We start from the raw sequence: 20690 nt of genomic DNA on the forward strand, positions 1-20690 counted from the left end.
TTGTACCATTCCACGCCAATGGTTGCCTTCCACGCAGAGAGTGTGTGGTGACCGGTGTTCGAATCCCCAGAGCAGGACCAAGATGCACGATCCCCGCCCCAGAGCAGGGCTGCCAACTCGCTGACGAAAAATATAGCCATCCCGGTGCCGAAAAAGTAACCGGAAGTAGCCATACGTAACAGATAGTAGCCACCGAAGTAGCCCTCGCGCCACGAATTTAAACATTTTGTTTTGGAAACACTACATAACACAGGAACAAGCAGACTCGGATCTAGAGGAGGGTCCGGAATACCCTGACCCCTCTCAATCTCTGTCTTCACATACTACTTTAATTGACCCAAGGTAGTGCATGCAGCAGGCTGTCCAAAGCTGGAACTCCTCCCTTGCCACCCCACCTCCTTTTTTTTTAGAAAAACCCTGGATGCGTCCGTGGGAGCAAGTACGGCTGAAAGGTGGAAACAAACAATGCTACATACTACGTCCCTACAGCATAATAAGTAATTCTTATTGCCCATAGATGTTCACGCCAAGAACGGCATTGTGCTCACCTCTTTTTCTCCCCAGAAGACAACATAGTGTTTGAAACGTTGTATCTATAAATTATTTTGGGTCATATTTATATTTGACGAAATTTATTTTCACAGTTAAATAAGAATATGTTATAACGTTCTCATTCAGCGCACGAGATGGCGTTGTTAGGTTGAACATGACTATATACAGGGTGTTTCACGTAAGAGTGACCCCTAATTATTAAAAGAAATGTATTTGAGATAAAAATTAGAAACCTTCTGCATCATACTTTTGAAAGTTTTTGCCGCCCAAACAGGTGATTTCGATCAGTGTACCTCATTAATTTGTCTAATTAGCTTAATTGAACTAAAAAATTTCCCAAGTAAAGGTAACTTTTTTTGCGCTAATTAGAAAGCCCATGGCCACAACACCCCATTTCAGTCACAATTACAGGATCTTTCACAATCTTTCCACAAAAATTGGACACCCGAAAACACGTAAAAACTGCCCGAAAAAACGTCGCTCGTCAAGGCGCTCGTTCTGCTAAATTGCCCCGCCAAGTATGGGGAGGAAAAACGGACAGCAGAGGAAGCAGCATAAACACCCAGGAGGACAGCCGACTTCGGTGATTATCAGTAACTCATGGCTGCGAACAGATAAGCTTGTGAAGGCAAAATATGTGATTGCATCCGGTCTTCGCCCTCCCGTTTTTCTTCTGTTTTTCTAGCCATTTCCATGCGCAGTGGGAGTGTCTTCGGGCCGAGACGATAGTCCCAGCGCCGCGAAATCCGAAAGCGCGCTTGCTGAGATGGCAAGTTTTCGGGTGTCGAATTTTTGTGGAAAGATCGTGAAAGATCCTGTAATTGTGACTGAAATGGGGGGTTGTGTCCATGGGCTTTCTAATTAGCGCAAAAAAAAAAAAAAGAAAAGATCACGTTAGCTTTTCTTGGGATTTTTTTGGGGGTTCAATTAAGTTAATTAGACAAATTAATGAGGTACACTGATGGAAATCACCTGTTTGGGCGGCAAAAACCTTCACAAGTATGACGCAGAAGGTTTCTAAATTTTATCTCAAGTACATTTTTTAAAATAATGAGGGGTCACTCTTAAGTGAAACATCAAAACAGCTCCTTAAAATGCACTGACAAGTCCTATTAACTGCAGAGGGAAGGCTGCAACGATTCCACTGAACGCCAAATTCTCCCACATTTTTTTCTCCCAGTTCTTAAAATGCACGAGCATCCTTCTCCGGTTCACAGCCACACCCATGCTTTGCGAACACGAGTTTGTGTGTGTGTGTGTATGCGTGCCCAAGCATTCTCTTCCTCTTTTTCCTTCTCGTGGTGATTATTGTTATTATTGTTGTTAGATCATGCTACGAAGTTTTCAAAATATACCATCTAGGGGGCATATATTTATACCCCGAGGTGTAAATAATATACCTTCAGGGATACACAGGGTGTCCCAGCTAAATGCGAACATATTTTTTAAAAATATATATATCACTTTTTCCGAGATGAAATCAATTTCAATATAGCATATGCTGAAGGGCACTCCTTAGGAGGGCATTAGCAAACCCCTAAGGCAATGTGTCAATTAACTTTCATTAATTGCCTTTTTAATTATAAAAGCTACGAAGTTGTCCCAATGAGAACATCTGTTCCTTTCGGTCACCTCATATCGTAGCCGTTTTCAGAATAAAAATCCGTTCGATAGATCGTCCGCAAAAAATTCGTGAACGAATAAAATTTTGTTCTTTATTTTGTTCATTGCGCATCTTAGGAGCCGCGTCTTTCCTTCACCCCCAATGTAAGAGGGTGAAAGAGCACTCTATCGCCTCTTGCGTCCTACAGAAAATGCAACCCAAGTTCAGTGCAGGGCAGCTCTGTTTGTTTTGTTTCCGTAAGTTAAAGCTCATCTTCGACGCATGAAAAAATGGCTAGGAAGCAAGCGAGCTGGTGAAGATGTATGATGCATACTGTAAAAACCCCGAGACTAGGGAAGACGAAGGGACAGACACAACACGAAGTCTCAAACACAGCTGAACATTTTACTTCACAAACAAGAAATATATACAAACAGAAGGGAAGGGAACACCAGTTGAGAACAAAATAGGAGGTGAAGGTCGACGCATGAGGCGACACTGTGTTCCTTCACCCTATCACATGAAAAGGTGAAGGAAAGATGCGTCTCCTAAGATGCGCAATGAGCAAAGTTAAGAAAAAAATGCTGTTCGTTCACGAATTTTCTGCGGACGATCTATCGAACGGATTTTTGTTCTCAAAACGGGTACGATATGAGGTGGCCGAAAGGAACAGATGTTCTCATTGGGACAACTTCGTAGCTTTTATAATTAAAAAAGTTAATTAAGACATTGCCTTGGGAGCTTGCTAATGCCCTCCTAAGGAGTGCCCTTCAGCATATGCTATATTGAAATTGATTTCATCTCGGAAAAAGTGATATATATACTTTTAAAAAATATGTTCGCATTTGGCTGGGACTATTATACCTTGAGCAATGTGGTTTCTAGTTTATACCGTTACACTTTATACCCTGGGACAAAGCCGTACATAATAGAAAACGTATAAATTTCTCTAGCAGTGATATGTTTTGTGCATCAGCATTCATACGACATTCTAGCATAATTCTCCTCATCTTCAACAAATTTTCTTTCATCTACAAATCTGTCTCTGTCTGCAAATATCGGTCTAAAACGGCGATGTTGAAACAGCACAGCTTGGAACACGACGCAACAGCTTGGTTTGCATGTTCTGCGTCTGATGTTTCGTCTGCGAATTTTCGTTACGTTTGGTGATGACGCTAACTTTTTTTTTCTAGGGAAGCCGAAAATGTGCTAAAGGTGGTTCTGATGTGTGCGTTGCAACTAAAAAGAGAATTTCTTCTGTGTACTTCTTTAATTAGCACAATCGTATGGCAATAATCCAAAATTGTTAGTAGATGAACCGTACATGATATTACGTTCTATAAAATCAGATTTCATCTAGCTAATTAGCCTTGTAGTCCTTCGCAGAACGATGAAGCTTTGAAAATTTCGCTCGTTCATGTTTTAATTATTTATTAAATTATTATTATTTTTTTTTACGGATGGTGATTACTTTGGCTGAACTTTTCCAAGGCATTTATTTCAGCAGCATTTTATGTAACACGTACCTGCAAGACGTGCTCTACATGGCAGGTGCGATATAAGCGTGATTAATAAAATACAGCTGCGGCAGAAATCGGTCATAAGAAGGAAGCAGCTATGTGGCCTCCATACTGGCGAATTTTACCATTGTGCTTATCACTAATGAAGCCACAAAGAGAAGAAGGCGTTTCCACATTCCGAATACTTCCAAAGGTCAAGTGAAGCGAAGGCTCGGACAAACTTGAATGTTTCTGGCACGCTATGAGGAGCTATTGTGATTTGCCTATTGGAACCCCTAAAAAATATCACCGTCAAACCAACAAGATTGCGTCATAGATCACGACAAAATGGGGCACTTATGCCTCAGCAAATTATCTGTTTCTCTGTCCTGTTTCTTACATTATGCTGTATAGTGCGAATATGTTGAACGGTACATTGGAGGAATCAAGGAGAACATCTACATTGTATACAGTTGGAGAGGTTTTCTTTTCGAACGTTGCGTTCAGAGCTTCGATAAAGAAAGGCCCTCCTAAATTGAACCATGACGTTCCAAAATCCGACCTTCCAGGGAAAATCAGTGCTTTCCGCTTCGCAATTCCGGTCCCCGCCAATAGTAACGAAAGTGGTCTGTACTTGGAAACATTTTCGAACTTGCTGTTTTCAGGACACTGGTGGTACACCGCCTATGCCTCATTTGCTTCGAAAGGTAAACGACGCATGCGAGACAGCGGAAGGCCGTGAAGCGTCTCTTCGGAGCACATCTTCTTCGACATCTTGTTTTTCACTTAGCAAGCGTGATGCTCGCCCAAACGATTGCACGTGGCCAGTTGCATATGACTTTTTGCTACGAAGGTGGCTTTGAATTGTCGTTTTCGGAACGCTGAACGTTTTACGCATTGATGCCTATCCCAAGCGGCACAGCATGTTGGCCCAATATTGGACCAATATTGGCAATGTCCGCCCAATATTGGTCCAAGATTGGATCAATATTGGGCCCATATAGAGCGGGTACTTGTTTCCTGTCGAGACGGCGGATCCCAAGCAGCACAACATGTTGGCCTACTATTAGACCAGTACTGGACCGGTATTGTACTATTGGGCCGGTATTGTTGATATTGGTCCAATATTCGGCCAACATGTTGTGCTGCTTGGGATCCGCCGTTTCGACAGGTAACCAGTATCCGCACCATGCTATCGTCGTGACAGGTATCGCAATTCTAACTGCTTCGACATCAAGAAGGATGCAATAAGAGAACAGTGCTTGCGCTGTTGTATCCACGCGCCAAACACTCCGTGGTCCACAATAAGGCACGCGCACAGGTTCAATATAAAAAGCGTCGCTCGTCAATGGACCATTTCTGGGTGCGCGTCTGCGCATGCCCAGGCGGCGGCCGCCATCATGGCTGCTTGTGTTCGGTGTAGCTGTGATGCGACTTTGCGAAGCTTTTTTTTTCGCAATGCCTGTAATGTGTTGCGTCGTCGACAGCCGAAACATTCAAAGCAATGTCGGTGTACGATTCTTCCGCTTCTCAGAGGAAAAGTACCACCAAAAGAAGTACGGCAAGCGGAAGTGGTACGAGCGTCACCATGATAGTTGGCATGAAAACATGGCGTGCTATGAATATGCCTTAACACGTTTTCGTGTGGTTTGCTGGGGTGTATCACGTGTTATGTGCTTTCTCAGGAGCAGGCTATACCATTCAAAACAAATGTTATCCTGTTATATCCTCAAAAAAATGCCAGCTACGCCCACGTGGTGCTAATTTGTCATTATTGCTTCGTCGTCTACTCATCATGTCGTCTCTCGCCGCCAGGAGCGACGCGTACATGGAAATAGTCCATTGCGTTTTACCGTCAACGAAAAATGTGGCAGTGTACCCTTTGCACACTGCGTGCTTCTGGATCACTTGTCGATGCAGATTGGGCCATATAACACATGTGGCGCTCTGTCGTGGCTTGTTGTTGGTCATCTAGCTTCGGCTTGCCCCGCAACTTCCTGGTGCAGTTGACTGTGTATGCCTTTACCCTGTTGCGTACTTACACAACGAATTCAAGTGTCTTGGCCTGTTCCAGAATGAAAACGAATAGCCTCTACTGAACTGTTCCTGTGACGTCTTACTAACAGATGCCTGATCCAGCTGCAGCGTGACCCTATACTGGCTAATCCAGATGAACGTAGAGTCAGTCTTCGTCAGTTACGTCCTGATCACGTAACAACAATTTCATGTTCATTTTGGGTATAAGCCGCAGAAACAGGACGAGGACAAGGAATGACGAGAGACAGGGCAGCTCATGTCCTTGTCCTGTTTCGGCGGCTTATACCCAAGAAGAACTTCAGTCAATTATGCCGTCTACACACTTTGGTCAATTTCCAACATCCAAATAATGCACCACACAGGGAATGCATTCTGCATTCGCAAGGTTCTACGTATTCTACGCTCATCACTTGTCGGTAGTGTTAAGCTGTTTCCAAATACGGACTCGTGCTGTGATAAGACACCGTTTTGTGAAAATATTTTGCGTGACCACGCTCTTGACGGACTGCTTGATGGATAAACATGGAGTAACTTCGCCAATAATCCTGCCGGTTACCGTGGTACAGGGAGCATCCCAATGAAGAGTATGAATGACTACTGAGGGATGTTCGCATGTTTTCTGTGGTACATAATAAATCCCAGAGCAAGAGTGTCAGCACACACCTCCCTCTCATGTGCCACCATCATCATTCCCATACCTCTTTCACCCTCCCCTCTTCTCCCTCCCCTAGGTGCACCGAGCCACCACTTAAGAGCAGGCAGACCGCACCTTCCCCCCCCCCCCCACACACACACACACCTTGATGGATAAAGCAGGCTTCCGAGTAATCCCAATATTTAATTTTTGACGTTTGTGATTAATGAATACAGGTTAAAGACTTCCAGATATGTACGCAATTCCTTCATTACGAATAGCGCTCCAAGCGTTGTAATCTTGGACTGATCCTCGAGGAGTTAGCGCGCAGACGGATCGAACGTGGGGGTTTTGCAAAAAAAAAATATGTTGTTGTTGTTTTTAATTGTTGAGAGAGGTCAGCCACCATAAAGAAATATGTTCCTTCGATGGCTCTGTCCTTTGCCTATCCTGTGGTAGCGGCAAGTCTCCTTGCTCGTAGATAAGTAATGCAGAAATTTGGGCTTGTTGGTACGTGAACATGGAATGTTGATGTGCCGACAAGCTCAAATTGCTGCATTACGTAACTACGTTTCTAGTACATCGGGCTCTCTATTGTGTGGATTGCGTGGGCCAGCGGATTCAGTAGCCTTGATGGCCGCAGTCACGTGTCGGGTCCTCGCTTGTAGAGCTGTGAAAAACGAGAATCACGTCCCCCCCCCCCTATATCCTCATCTCTATATTTTTCTTCTCTAATTCTAATCTAATCTAATCTAATCAGCTCCGTGACGATTTCGGGCGCGTTAAAAAAAAGAGAGAGAGAAGGAAAAACTTCCTTATTTTATCTATACGGGCGGCGGCATTCCCACCTCATTCCAACGTCCAGTTCGACCACCCGCCCATTCCAAGAAATAATTGTTCAGATTCACTGCCGAAGGTGTGTGTGTGTGTGTGAGAGAGAGCGAACGAAAGAGTGCACAAAGAAAGCAAACGGACGCTGAATCCGCTCGTGAGTGGTACAAGAATAGGGCATCACCAGCAAACGTAGAACCCGCGAAAACTGATCTGTCGAGAACCGCACGCTGTGAAGCGTTGGCGATGACGGCGATCCATCAAAACATCCTGTGCCGGCGATTTTCCGGAGCGCCTCGCTTTCACTGCGTCAGCGAAAATTCTCATCTTTATTGAAGGATTCTGCTGGGAATATTGGACGATCAGAATTCCAAGGATTCTTCACGACTATCGTTCTTTATATTTTGTTTGGTTGGATTCCATTCAACATAAAATCCAGAACATAAAACAAAACAAAAAGTACTGAATCCAACCGTTTTTATAGTTTTCCAAAGAATAAGAAAATAATTATGAGTGTCAATGTTTTGTCTTCGTAAATGAATAGAGCTTGATATCACCAGCGCTCACACGGCGAATTATTATCGGGGATGACAATGGAGCCATCCGTAGGTCGTATATATGGACGAACATATATGTCAAGCATTTCGAGATTCTCATGTGGAGAGAAATGTGGTTTTCTTTCGTTTGAAATTTCTCACCAACAACCATCGCCCTTTAAAATAAATCTTCCCAGTGCTTTATGAATAATATTTGCAACCCTTAATACCGAGCAAGCTACGTATTACGGATAGTAAAATTGAACTCGATTACGGGTACTGATGTAGAAAAAGAAAATTTCGAGCGAAAACTCACAAATAGTCGTACTTACCTGAACAACACCGTGCCATTCTGACGCACACCTAGAAACGGCACAACGAACGTAACCACCCAGGTGTCTGTCACACCGCAGTCATAGTAGGGCGACGTCCATACACCATCTCTTCTGGCTACCTGAAGCCCACTCGCGACGTCTAGCGCACTAGCACCATACCTTCTCAACAACCACTCTGTGTAGTTCGCTGTAGACAGTTTCGAGAACCAGGGACACCGATCCACGGACACTTCATCGTATGTGTAATTCCGATGGAAGGCTATGCCTTTCGGACCCTCCCGAGCAGGGCGGTACGCGAACACACTCAGCAACGGCGTCTCCCGATGACCATGAAGCACAAGTATCCCGCTGCCGACAACGCCTTCCTCACTCAACACATTCATTCGCGCTAGTGTATAGTACAAATCCTCTCCGTACACCAACTCTGTGTCGTTCTGAATCCGCGCGGAGAGCGACGTGAGAAGGTTGGCTGTCCGTACGGCAACTTGCGCCTGCCGCTGAAACACATCGCCAGTCCGGTTGCTGGCGTACACACCAAACACAGAGAGTGACACGCGACCACATAGGGAAGGTTCCCAGGTGTTAGTCTCGTGTAAGAGCTGAAGAGCTGCGGAAACGTTGCGTCCCTGCTGCAGGAACTTCTGAACAATGGGTGAGAGATGTAGGGAGCGTGGTCTTCGATATCTTTGGCTGCAGAGCACGGGAGCAGGCGCCAGGTGGCCAAGGACCACTATGCACACGCACAGGAGGATGCCGCTGAGCTGACCCATGAACGGTCAGGCTGGTGGCCACACTGGAAGTTCTGGCAGCGGCATCCTCGGCGAATGCGTCACTGAAAGAAGAGAAGATGAAAACAGTCCGTTATCTCACAAGACCATCGTAGTCAAGTCCAAGTAAATTAGCTGTGGCTTTCGGCATATCAACATGCCAGTTTGTTGAGCGTTCTCTCCTTGTCATAGAATAATTTTGCATCGTTTTCACCTTCATTTCTGTAGTGACAAAGTTGTTGTATTGCGTGTCCTCTTTGAAGCGATACATTGCATTATACTGGTGTGGCCTCTTCCCTCCATTTTAAGACACTTGCAATTTAAGTTGCTCGATTAACAAACCAATGATTGCTCTCAATTATTCTAATTGTTGTCGAGCATCTTCCCTACGTCGATATAGTAATGTAATTACTGCATGTCCGCAGTACTTCTACGACTGAGAGTAGAGATAGGGTGCAGGCAAGCTGGTACTTCATCATGATGCAGGAAAACCGAGAGGCACAGACAAAAAAGGTCTATCTGTGTGTGTTGTCCGCTTTTTTTGTCCGTGCCTCTCGTTTTCCTACATCATGGCTCTACGACTGCGCCCTCAAGGACACCACTATTTTAAACATTTTTTCACTCTGTAATGAACTTTTGTGGTGACAACGCAGTCCACACAATACAAGGTTTACTTGTACTTACCAGTATATGTAAAACTTGTACATATGGTAATACAGCTGGTGTTTCTTTCCTTTCGGACATCCTCTCGAAGAGATTATGATTTAGTAAAAATCTTTCCAGGAGCAGTACTGCAACCCCGCGACCGTTCGGCCGTATTCCAAGACACGGTACACCAAGGCAGACCGCGTTAACAAAAGTGCCCCCACCCTAAGAAGTGCAGGCTCCTTTTTCGCTCTCCTCCACCGCTTACGCGGATTTGAAGGGAGACCAGAGAGTATGTAACTACCGGATGACTAATTACCTAAAATGCATTAATTGCCTCTTTAATTAGGGGCCTCGGGGCAAAAGTGAGATAGGAGAATGGGGCGCAATCTTCCTTGAAAGCCATTCAGTTGTTTTTTTTTTTTTAATCCTGAAACGAGCAACTGCGTTGAAATATCAATCGCCGAATACTACTGTGCAAATGAGCCGAAACCAAAACCGCTCGCCTAAGGAGCGTATGACCTTCACCGTCGTCAGCTTCTGTGGGCCGCAAAGCGGTAAAAAAGGCAATTGGAGTAGAGTTACACGTAAGGTGTGTCGGCCTATTTGTACGTCAGCCGCAAAATCTGGCCAGCAGATCAGCAACCACTCTAATCATCTGGATCGCTCAAAGCACGTGGCCCTCTGACGTAGAATGAGCGCTATGCTCCCCGCGCTCCTGAGGCGCACGGTTTCAGTTTCGGCTCATTTGCCCAACAAAATTCAGTGATGGATATTTCAATGTACTACTCGTTTCAGGAAAAAGAAAAAAAAAGCAAAAAAAAAAAAAGAAAGAACGAGGATTGCTACCTCACCTTCGCACGAAAGGCCCTAATTAAAAAGTGAATTAATGGATGTTACATAATTTGTCACGCAGCAGGTAGATACTAGCTTCGAGAGGATGTCCGCCTAGCCGTATAACTCAACTGCAATCGGTATCTATGGCGCTCTCATAGGATTTCTTTTTCAATCTGGCGGAGCTAGGAAGACACCTGTATGCAGGATGTGTGCTTAGGCAAATTACTGCCGAAACAACAACCACATCATTCCTCGTCATTTCGGAAACATAGACTTATGACTACTGTAGCGCGCGGAAGGAAAGATAAATATTAGGGAGAACTTACGATAAACCTCGTGCCCAAATAAAATTCCCACCAGTTCCATTCATGTGGGGATTAATCCGAAACGCCAGCTCCTTAATTACGCGCGAGAGTTTCGCACACGCTCCCAAACCTCTGTTGTCGAGTATGCAGGAGGTTTTGGAATAGTACAATGAGGCGCAAAACTCATTTTTTGCCCACCTCGAACGTGAGTTTGCCACGAATACTTAAGGGGCTGAAGAATCCAGCTGCGTCCACGAAACAGCATCGCAAACACCGCTCCCACTGAGATGCCTCTTATGTAACCTATCGCACGAAAGTTGTCTTTAATAATAACTTGCTCAAGTAATCCTGTTGAAAACGAATTCTATACGTGTTGAACAGTATTCAGTAAGCCATTGGTACGTGAGAGAAGCCACGGTTCTTTCATAAAGCTTTCAAAGCCAAGAAGCCTTCCTCACGAGGCTCGATATGTTCTAATGTTTTCTTCGTACTTGTGTTCTGCGTTCATGTGCTCCACACTAGTTTGCACCTTCACGGTAGCCTGCATCGTCATGCAGCGTAGGGGTTCGCAGTGACAAACAGAAGCCATATCGACAGCGGCCACAAGCCTATTTACGTTTTGCACCTCCTCCTCAGACGTTTACAACGGAACGAAGGCCGCCGGTGTGACAGGCCTCTGTGTTGAGGTATAGTTGTATAGGCACACAGGAGATACTTGTATACAAGGCGTTCCAACTAACAACGACGGAGCGCTCTGTGTAAACGAAACCAACCGAATGTTGTAAACAGTCATTTATCGCACGCGTCAGTGTTTTTCATTTGCCTAAGTAATTAATTGACTGGGCAAGAGTAACTGGGTTAAGCGTTAAAATATTGGTTCCAGGACCGAGGTATCAATTGGAAAGTTGTAGAGATGCTTGAGAAACAGCCGGCTGAGTCGTTTCTAACGAAGCACCTACAGTGAGGCATTCTTTTTCTGCTTAAAAGGAAAACTCACGAACTAATAGCGAATTCCACTGGCCGTTCTAGTGCAGAAAAACCTGCACTGGCCAGCGCGCGCGTGTTCCACTGGTCGTTTCAATGCAAAGCGCATCGCATTCCGCTGGTCGTTACGGGGCGACTACACCAGGCGAGTACAACACCACTGCAACTCTGCCTGCACGGAGAAAATCGGCGGTGGAGACCGGAACACGGGAGTGCGCCCGCTTCCGGACGGTCCCTCCTCCTCTTTCGAATGAACATGGCGGACGAAATGGAAGTGGTTTTCGGTCTCGTTGAGGATTCCGAAAGCAGTGACAGCAGCAGAGATAGCTGTAGTAGTAGCGAAGGAGGATCGGCGTATTTGAACGCCTTCGAAACTTTCTTTTCCCTTCCTCTACATAACGCTACAGATATCGCTACATAACATACGCTACATAACGCTACAGATATCGAAAGGTAGAGAATGCAGCTATTTCAACTTACCATTTGTGCTGCACATTGAAAAAAGCAAACGCTGCGCTTCGTCATTATCCAAGCACAGTTGATACACACCGTCCATGCTGTTCTCGGTTTCGGTTTTCGCGGTTTACCAATGTTGCCTGCCTGGTCAACGGCACAGCTGCCAACATAGGTGGCGTTGAAGATTGTTTGGGGCAGCGCCGCTGCACTGAAACCCTCTCGGATGTTCCGCTGGGCGGATTAGTGTAGTTGCACTGGCGGAGAGCGCCCCTCATTGTGGCGAGGGTGTTACACTGCTCTACGGTGCACCAGAACGACCAGTGGAATTCGCTATAAAATACAAGATACCACGTGACAGCGCGCACGCGTGCTGCCGTTGAGAAACAGATACGGGCGACTGCGATGTAGAACTGCTGACGACATTCTGTTGGTTTTAATTTGCTTAAAGCGCCCTAGCAGGGTTTTTCTTTATTTGTAATTTCTTTTTCGTTTTTAAAGCAACTCAGTGTAGGAGCACTGGAGCAACCAGTTCGACTCTGTCGCAGTCTTAAGTCCCCATTTATTTTATTTCCTCAACTATCACCACCATCCCCGCGTTGAGCGCACCGTCGCTTCTGAAAATTTGGTGCGTGCTAGCTGGGACACCCTGTATAGAAGGATGTTCACACGTAGAGCGGTGAACTTTGAGCAGTTATGTCAGTATGGGCTTGATTACGAAGTAAGAGTGAATGCACGGCGGCGTTACGCGAGATCACATTCGGGGGGAGAGAGGGAGTGGGGGAGAAGGCATTGTAACGAGATAGCGCGGGAGAAATCTTACCCCACGTAAAAATGAAGAAATAAATACACTGTGGTTAATGTTGCTCCTATAGGCAACAAGACCCGCAATAGCATTTCTGGGGAACTGCAATGTCGTTAAGAAATCCGTTGTCCTACTGTTAACGGCCAAACAGGCAGGCTTCGATGCCAGCAAAGTGCACCGAAGTGAGATTCGAACGGCTGATGGCAATACGACGTCCAGTAGAAAGACGGTTCCAAAGGACACCCTCGATTCGCGGAGATTTATTCCTGGAGTTACGGTTCCTGCTCTGCCCCACAATGACAGGATTAAAAAAGGACTGCACAGTAGACATCACACTAGACACTAGCACACTATATTCCACACTAGATTCGGCACACGGTCACACATATGCAGCAGGTGCTGGCAGTTTACAGAGGTGGTGTGACACAAGTTCGTTGGTTGGCATAAAAAAAAAGAAAAATATGGAGATGTTTGCCGAACTCTACATTGGGCCGGCTACTGCCGATGAAGCAAGTGATAACCACGTGTTCGACAGTCTGTACTTGCACCGTATCATCTGGGTGGCCCTCCAGTAGATTGCTGACTACCTGCGGTACCGCACGAAACGCTCGCACCACAGTACCGGGGATTTTTCTTGTTTTTACACTAATGACGATATAACCTCCGCATGCAGCTGCAGTTCTGTAGGGGCTTAAAAAGACGGCCGATAATTTGCCCCTCTCGAATCGACGTTTTTTGCAATTTTTTTCCCAGCTCTTATCAAAGTAGTAGGGAATGTATGTTGTAATGCAAGGGAGTAAATCCGACGTTCGCTTTCTGTTTCTGTTAAAAAAAAAAAAAATAGAACGTGAGGTTGACTTGGCACATTTCGGAGGTCAGTTGGGAAAATTAAAATGTATCGCGAATTAAATTTGATAAAAGTGCTCAGAAGGAATGGCAAAATCTCCCCCGAGATTGATAGCGTTGACGAAGTAGATGATTTAATATACCGTAATTTTCTATCGCGTTAGGTGAAACACCCTGTATGAAACAGTGTTCTCGATGTTATGCCACCTTCTATTCGCGTAGAGACACGGAAGTCAAGTTTACTTTAGATGAAAAATAAAAGAGAAACGTGGAGTTGTTATTGCCAGTGCGACGAGGAGGCATACACGTTTCATGGGCGAAACTCCGTCTCTACCTTGACGAACCGGCATCATATCCACAAAACTGGTCACCACGTGTGCTGCATACCATACCAGAGGTTCCTCGGAGTAATCATTGATTGGTGTCTGCCGCGGAGAGCACATATGCTCTTGATGAAAGACAGGGCAAGGTCCCTACTCGACGAGTCATGTTAGGCAGGTGACGTCCGCCGGTGGGTCACTACGATTGCTGTTTTTATTATTTTTTGTTTTTTAGTTGGTCCTTCATACTAGCTGCAAGTGCAAGGCTTCTGCATCTTCTCGAGGAAAGCACTGCAGATAATCCTAGCAAAGAGCACTAGGTTCTGTCTGGGATTAGCTAGTTCAAAGTCACATGTTCAGGCAATGTCGGAACCTACGAAACCACCCATGACCAGAAGGCTCGCTTTGGCAGCGTAAACTTTGCAGCTCGCTATCTCTGGGACCCTTGTCTCGAACCGTACTTGTCGCAGCAGCTCGCGCTACAGCGAAACTGAATTGTGAATTTATGCGCATCGACCACTAAGGTCATAAGAAACTGAAATGTTCCACAGTAACATTCCCCGAAACGACAAAGGACCTGCGAACCCAGAGCGCCAACATGCGCTGTACACGCCACTGAGTTGCACGTGCCCCGCCTTCCCTCGAAGGAAGTATCCTCAGTGCCGGATCTTTGTGGGCTGAGGCGGCTATGCTTAATAGCAATGAAGTATGAGAACTTCCTTGTGAGCTGCGGCGTGGAACTCATATTTTAGGATTTTGTGCGAGTGCCTCTATCAGTGTGTATCTTTGTAGTGTGTATTATTGTGTATTTGTAGTGTGTACCTTTGCATTAGTGTGTATCTGTTTCTCTGCATGTTCTAGTGATATTTATTCACTTGCACCTCGTGTACTAACACACTAATTGTTGGGGATGGGGAATGTACTTTTGTTTGTTTTGGGTTTGTTTGTTGTTTTGTTTTGGGAGTAGCAGAACTACTCAGGAGACAAGTTAAATTTCTCCCTGGTTTTCTTTTAAATAATCAATCAATCAGCAATGAAGTAAGACATGCGTATACGCACGGCTGTCGCACGATACATTGGCTGCAGCTCCAAAACAGCACGCCGTACCATCACGGCGCTTCCCTCCGCTGCGTTCCACCTGAGAATTTGTCCCTTGACCGTTAGCTGTGATCTAAATCCGCAATACAAGTATAGAACTGCATGAAAAGAAGGAACCTCCGGTGGGGCACGAAACATTCCACGTGCGCGACGGATGATATCGAGCTACAGTGGGCCTCTTCTCACTGCAATATATCCGGGAACGAGGCAACGGACGCTGGTGCACGATAGGCCCACATGCGGTGTCGCATCTAGATATATCGCTCCTTTGTGCTTCAGCTCAAATAAGAACTGGTTTTATGTTGCTGGCGATAAACGTCGTTGGCATTGGACACGCATACAGGTGCTTCACCTCCAACACAACATTATCTGAGATACAGCGTTATATTGGATGCGATAAGTAAGTATCATTTGCAAATCGTAACACAGAAATAAACAGTTAATTTTGGCGGCCACCATTGTTTAAGATCCTTATGCTTCGCAGCAGTAGTTTAAATCGGCCGCATTACAACTTTCCTGGTACTAACTGCTCCCCAAACCCGTAAAGCGGGCGGCCTCATAGCCCATTGGAGAGAAGCGCTATCTCTATCGACCCAACGTCAGAGGCGCTTTCTCCTTTATTACCGTCATCGGCTTATGAAGATCTGCCGGGAAGAGAGGGCCGTTAGAAGACGGTAGAACCCGTAATAAACGTCCCAAGACTGATTGTCTGCTGTCGCTGGGGAATGACAGGATACTGATAATTCCATGAACATATATCATGCGCCAGGAAGAACACCTTTTGTAGGCCATAGCAACGTATACATGAAGCTGAAATGTTGTTGGGTGCTTGCTGTTCCCAAAGGACGCAGGAGGGCCAGCCCATACAGCGTCAAACAGCCGAAGCCAAGTGGCTTGATGTACAGGAACATTCGCCAAGGTCAAAGTCTATCTGCCCTATAGACGGTCGAGTCACGCGCCTGGAACATTCTTGTAGGCGTTTGGTGTGTGCGGGATATCATTGAACGATGACGCTCGCAAACTTCCCGGCTGTAATGTACGTCGGTTGCAAATAAAAGAACATCACTGACAGGTATATCATGTATTTGGTGGATCCAAATTTGACCTCAGTTCCAGGCCGTTTACCACGCTATTTTACGTCCCTCCTGCACAGCCTTTCCTCTCAATGTAACCTTCACTCCCCAATACAAGTACCGGATCGAATACTGTGACAGCAGCCTATGCCCCAAATGTGGCGTTGTAGCGAACATTGAGCACGTCCTAACAGAATGCGAGGTCTACGAAACGGAGAGGCGGCAACTCTGTGCTCAGTTGAGTACTGCTAGCAGACAGACATTCAACCTGGCTGCAATCCGCCTTTTCAGAAACAGCTGGCGCTACCGCTCGGCTAACCAGGGCTAGAAACCCTTATGTTTGGGGGTTCGGTTCAAGTTCCGGTTCAAGGTTATTGGTTCGGTTCGGTTCGGGTTCGGCGCAAACCAAATAACGGTTTGAACCGATATTAATCGGTTCGAACCGGTTTACGTGTGCTGTGCTAATCAGTGTACCACATGAGAGAGGTAATATCAGGTTCCGGCGATGGCTTGCTCCTCTTTCCTTCCTCTTACATACTTCTTCGCCTCTACACTTCATAGGTACAAAGAACCATGCAGTTCACAGCAGATCATCCTTTACTGTACCAAAAGGCGCTGGGAAATGGCGTATAGCATACTAGAGCACTGCACGGGCCTAATTTTCAGGCCCGTGCCATGCCCAGGCCCGGCTGCTACGGCCCGCACCCGGCCCGGGCCCGACGTCTTCAATAGATTTCCGGCCCGGGCCCAGCCCGTACCCGACTGTTTCCATGCTCAGGCCCGGTCCCAGCCTGCCTCTGCTCTGTGTTCTCGAGGCTCGGAGGCGTATTTAGATTTACTAAAGAGCACAAATGGTACTGTGGTACTGTGATGTTACACGTAAGGTTTGTCTGCGCAGTGTGGTGACATTTTGCTCATGCCGCAGGGTAGGAATGCGGATAATTTGGACCACCTGGGATCCTTTTGACGTGCGCTATGCTCTGGTCCCTGCTCTGGTCTCCCTTCAAATCCGCGTATTGAAAGAGCAGCGAGGAAAAGGACGCAGGTAATTGATGGAAAGTGAGGAGGTACGCTCTGTGTTTTACAGGCTGTGTTTCTCTGCCGGCAAGCCGCTTGGTGTTTGCTTGCTTGGGAAGGCAGCGCGCAATGGCGCGTGGGCGATATGTATGTACCTTGCGGATCAAGAGAGACTCATTTCCGCTCGATTGCGCATGCACTGGTGTTATTCCCCCTTCTCGAACACTCACGAACACCTAACCTAAGTGACCCTCGCGCCGGACTCTCATGCGAACGAAATATGTCAGAACACCTAACCTAACTGAAACTCGTACAGGACCCTCACGGGAACGAAATATGTCCCAACACCTAACCTAACTGACCCTCGTACAGGACCCTCACGGGAACGAAATATGTCCGAACACCTAACCTAACTGACCCTCGTACAGGACTCTCACGGGAACGAAATATGTCCCAACACCTAACCTAACTGACCCTCGTACAGGACTCTCACGGGAACGAAATATGTCCCAGCACCTAACCTAACTGACCCTCGTACAGGACTCTCACGGGAACGAAATATGTCCCAACACCTAACCTAACTGACCCTCGTACAGGACCCTCATGGGAACGAAATATGTCCCAACACCTAACCTAACTGACCCTCGTACAGGACTCTCACGGGAACGAAATATGTCCCAACACCTAACCTAACTGACCCTCGTGCCGGACTTGTTCAGCGCGCCCGCCACACCAAACGTCCCCAAATGTGTGTGAGTGCACGTGTGAAATCCACGTCCATTACACGAAATAAGCATGACCACATATAAAAAAGTGATAGTCCTCAGATGAGAATATCACGATACACCATACCAAATGAAAAAAAAAAAAAAAGTGACAGTAAAATTCAGCTGTCCAGTCTCGCCAAATATGTTCGCTTACATACTCGACCGAGCAGGTACCCGGCCCGGGCCCGATGGCTGAAACCCGAGCCCGGCCCAGGCCCGCATAAAAAACGCAAAGCCCGGCCCGGCCCGGCCCGGGGTCTGGCTTTCCGGTAAGCCCATGCAGTGCAGTGCTCTATAGCATACCATTGAACTTCATTGCAAAAGGCTATTGCCAGTTTCTAAAGAAAAAAAAAATGAAGCAAGCGGTCACATGGTAGATAGGAGTATCTCAATGTCGCATGCGCAGGCCGGCACGCTGCTCCCCGTTGAAAAGAGGGCGAGAGGCCGCTCCTGTGCCTCCTTCCTCCATTCTCTGGACCACACGCCAACCTCTTTCCCGTGGTCTCTAGAGGTCTGCATTGCTTGTGGATGTCACTGTGAACTATTATTAGAGGACAAATTGATAAACCAAGAAGTGGTGAGACCACGCACCTCCAAAAGGTTCACGACATCGGCATACACAGGATGAAAGAAGGAAGTCACTGGAAAGGTTAGCCAGCTGTAGGATTCGAACCCACATCTTCTGGATTGGTATTGGTAAGAGCCCTGGACCGGGAATCCAGAAGGTGTGGGTTCGAGCCCTACAGCTGGCTAACCTTTTCAGTTACTTCCTTCTTTCATCCTGTGTATGGCGATGTCGTGAACCTTTTGGAGGTGCATGGTCTCACCACTTCTTGATTTATCAATTTGTCCGCTCTATGAATTTGGCAAGATTCCGAGTGACGCAGGGAGCTGGTGCGCAGCAGTCGGGTGGAAAGGTACAAGCGTTTCTACCGTCTGGCGAACCGGTTACTGCATCATATTTTTTCGGTTCAGTTCCGGTTCGTTCAAGGGTAGAGAAAAAATGTTGACGGTTCGGTTCAGGTTCGGTTCGGCAAAAAATAACGTTTTGCGGTTTTCGGTTTCGGTTTTGTTCCGGTTTCGACCCCTGCGGCTAACTGGCAAAGAAGTAACTGGTCGTCAATCATGGCGTCAACAAAAAAACATGTGCGTGCTGTCTCCGTTGGTCATAAAGGGTTGTATTGTTGACAGATTCGATGAGTCACAGAATTAAAGGGTTAATTCGACATAACCTGAAGCTCATGGAGCGTCCGGGACGCAACATTCTACTTGGGGGGCATTCATCTGTCATCGCAGGCTGGAACAAAGTTATTACCGGTGTTCTGTGCCCGAGCAGCGAGTAAACCTGATCAGAATATTTTATTTAACATAATTATCTAAGTACACAAGTTACTTCTCAAGTTACACTTTGCTTGTAAGTAACACCATAACAACGTAGATGTTCTGTGTGTGAACTATCGTTACAAGAATGTCACACTGCTAAAAGTATGTACAATCTACCATTCGTATGCATACATATCAGGCAAAATTCGACTGAAAAATTGGTTGTGATTATTTACACTTACACGATTATTTACACGAGTAAACTTTGACCTTCTTCTTCTGCCGTGCGTTCAGTCGGTTGCACGGAAACAGAAAAAAGCCAAACTGATCCCCCTTGCTGTACTTTGCTTTGCAACTGCTGAACGAACATGCTACTACCATCTTTATATATATATATATATAACTTCTGCTCCAGAAGTTCACGAAATGCTGCCTCTCACCGCAAAATATGCGGCCCGACACCATCTGGATTCGAATGGCAGACGACGAAACCGCAACCAAACTGTTTCGCCGAAGTTTCGATAGAATGCGTCACTGTCTTGCGCATGCTCCGTGAACATGTTATGAAACTGCCGATTCTTGGCCCATGTCAGTGTCAGGCGTAACACCGTCGATGTCTTCTGAACAGACTTGTACGTAACGCGTTACTAGTAATTGCGTTACTAGTAATCAATTACTTTTCGGTAATTTTTAACGTAATCAATTAGTTTTGTGAGCAAGTAATTTTCCAAGTAATCTGATTCCAATTTTCGGTAATCGATTACTTTTTTAACCTTCTGTCAACAACGGCAACCCTTTTCAGCAAGCCAATCTGTTCTTCTGTTCCGCCACGAGTTCGACTGAAGCAATGACGCAGAGGTCACTGTTACGGCCGTTTCTATATAGCCCACACGTGTTCCGTGCACGCCACAGTAATATGATAATCCCTTACAACCGCGACCTACTGGGGCAACGGTAAACTAGGTGACTGTATTGATAAATTGTGCGGGCTGAACATACCAATAGTAACAAAACGAAGCGAATGTTTCGATGTTGTTTTAAATTTGTACATAAATCTGTAATAAACGCGTGTATGTGTTTTGTATGTTGCTTTCAAATGTATTTGTGAATTTCACTTATCATGTATGTTGGTGTCTCATATTAGAAGTTGCAACAAGATCTGCATGATTGCGTTCACTGCAAGCTTGTTGGCTTTGCAATGGCCCACAATTTAAAAGTAACGGGAAAAGTAACGCGTTACATTATTAATCGGTAACGTATTACATTTTTGATGAAGTAATTTGTAACGGTAAAGAATTACTTTTCGCGCAGTAGTAACAGTAATTGTAATCAATTACTTTCTTCGAGGGGGGGGAATATATATTTATTGAAAGTAACGTGTACAACTCTGCTTCTGAGGTTCTTGGAGTTTCTCTTGTTTACC

The 20690-nt window shown here is 45.9% G+C and overlaps 1 protein-coding gene across 2 annotated transcripts in view; it reads right to left on the reverse strand.

Annotated features, from left to right (window-relative positions):
• LOC135385830 (metabotropic glycine receptor-like) overlaps nucleotides 1-20690 on the reverse strand; it is a 167124-nt gene that overhangs the window by 91308 nt on the left and 55126 nt on the right. For both annotated transcript variants that reach the window (XM_064615366.1, XM_064615365.1), the window contains exon 2: nucleotides 8025-8859. In XM_064615366.1, coding sequence (XP_064471436.1) covers nucleotides 8025-8797 — 773 coding nt within the window. In that variant the 5' untranslated portion in view covers nucleotides 8798-8859. The remainder of the gene's footprint in view (nucleotides 1-8024; nucleotides 8860-20690) is intronic.

Source organism: Ornithodoros turicata, chromosome 2 (genome assembly GCF_037126465.1).
Source record: "Ornithodoros turicata isolate Travis chromosome 2, ASM3712646v1, whole genome shotgun sequence".
Lineage (NCBI taxonomy): Eukaryota > Metazoa > Arthropoda > Arachnida > Ixodida > Argasidae > Ornithodoros > Ornithodoros turicata.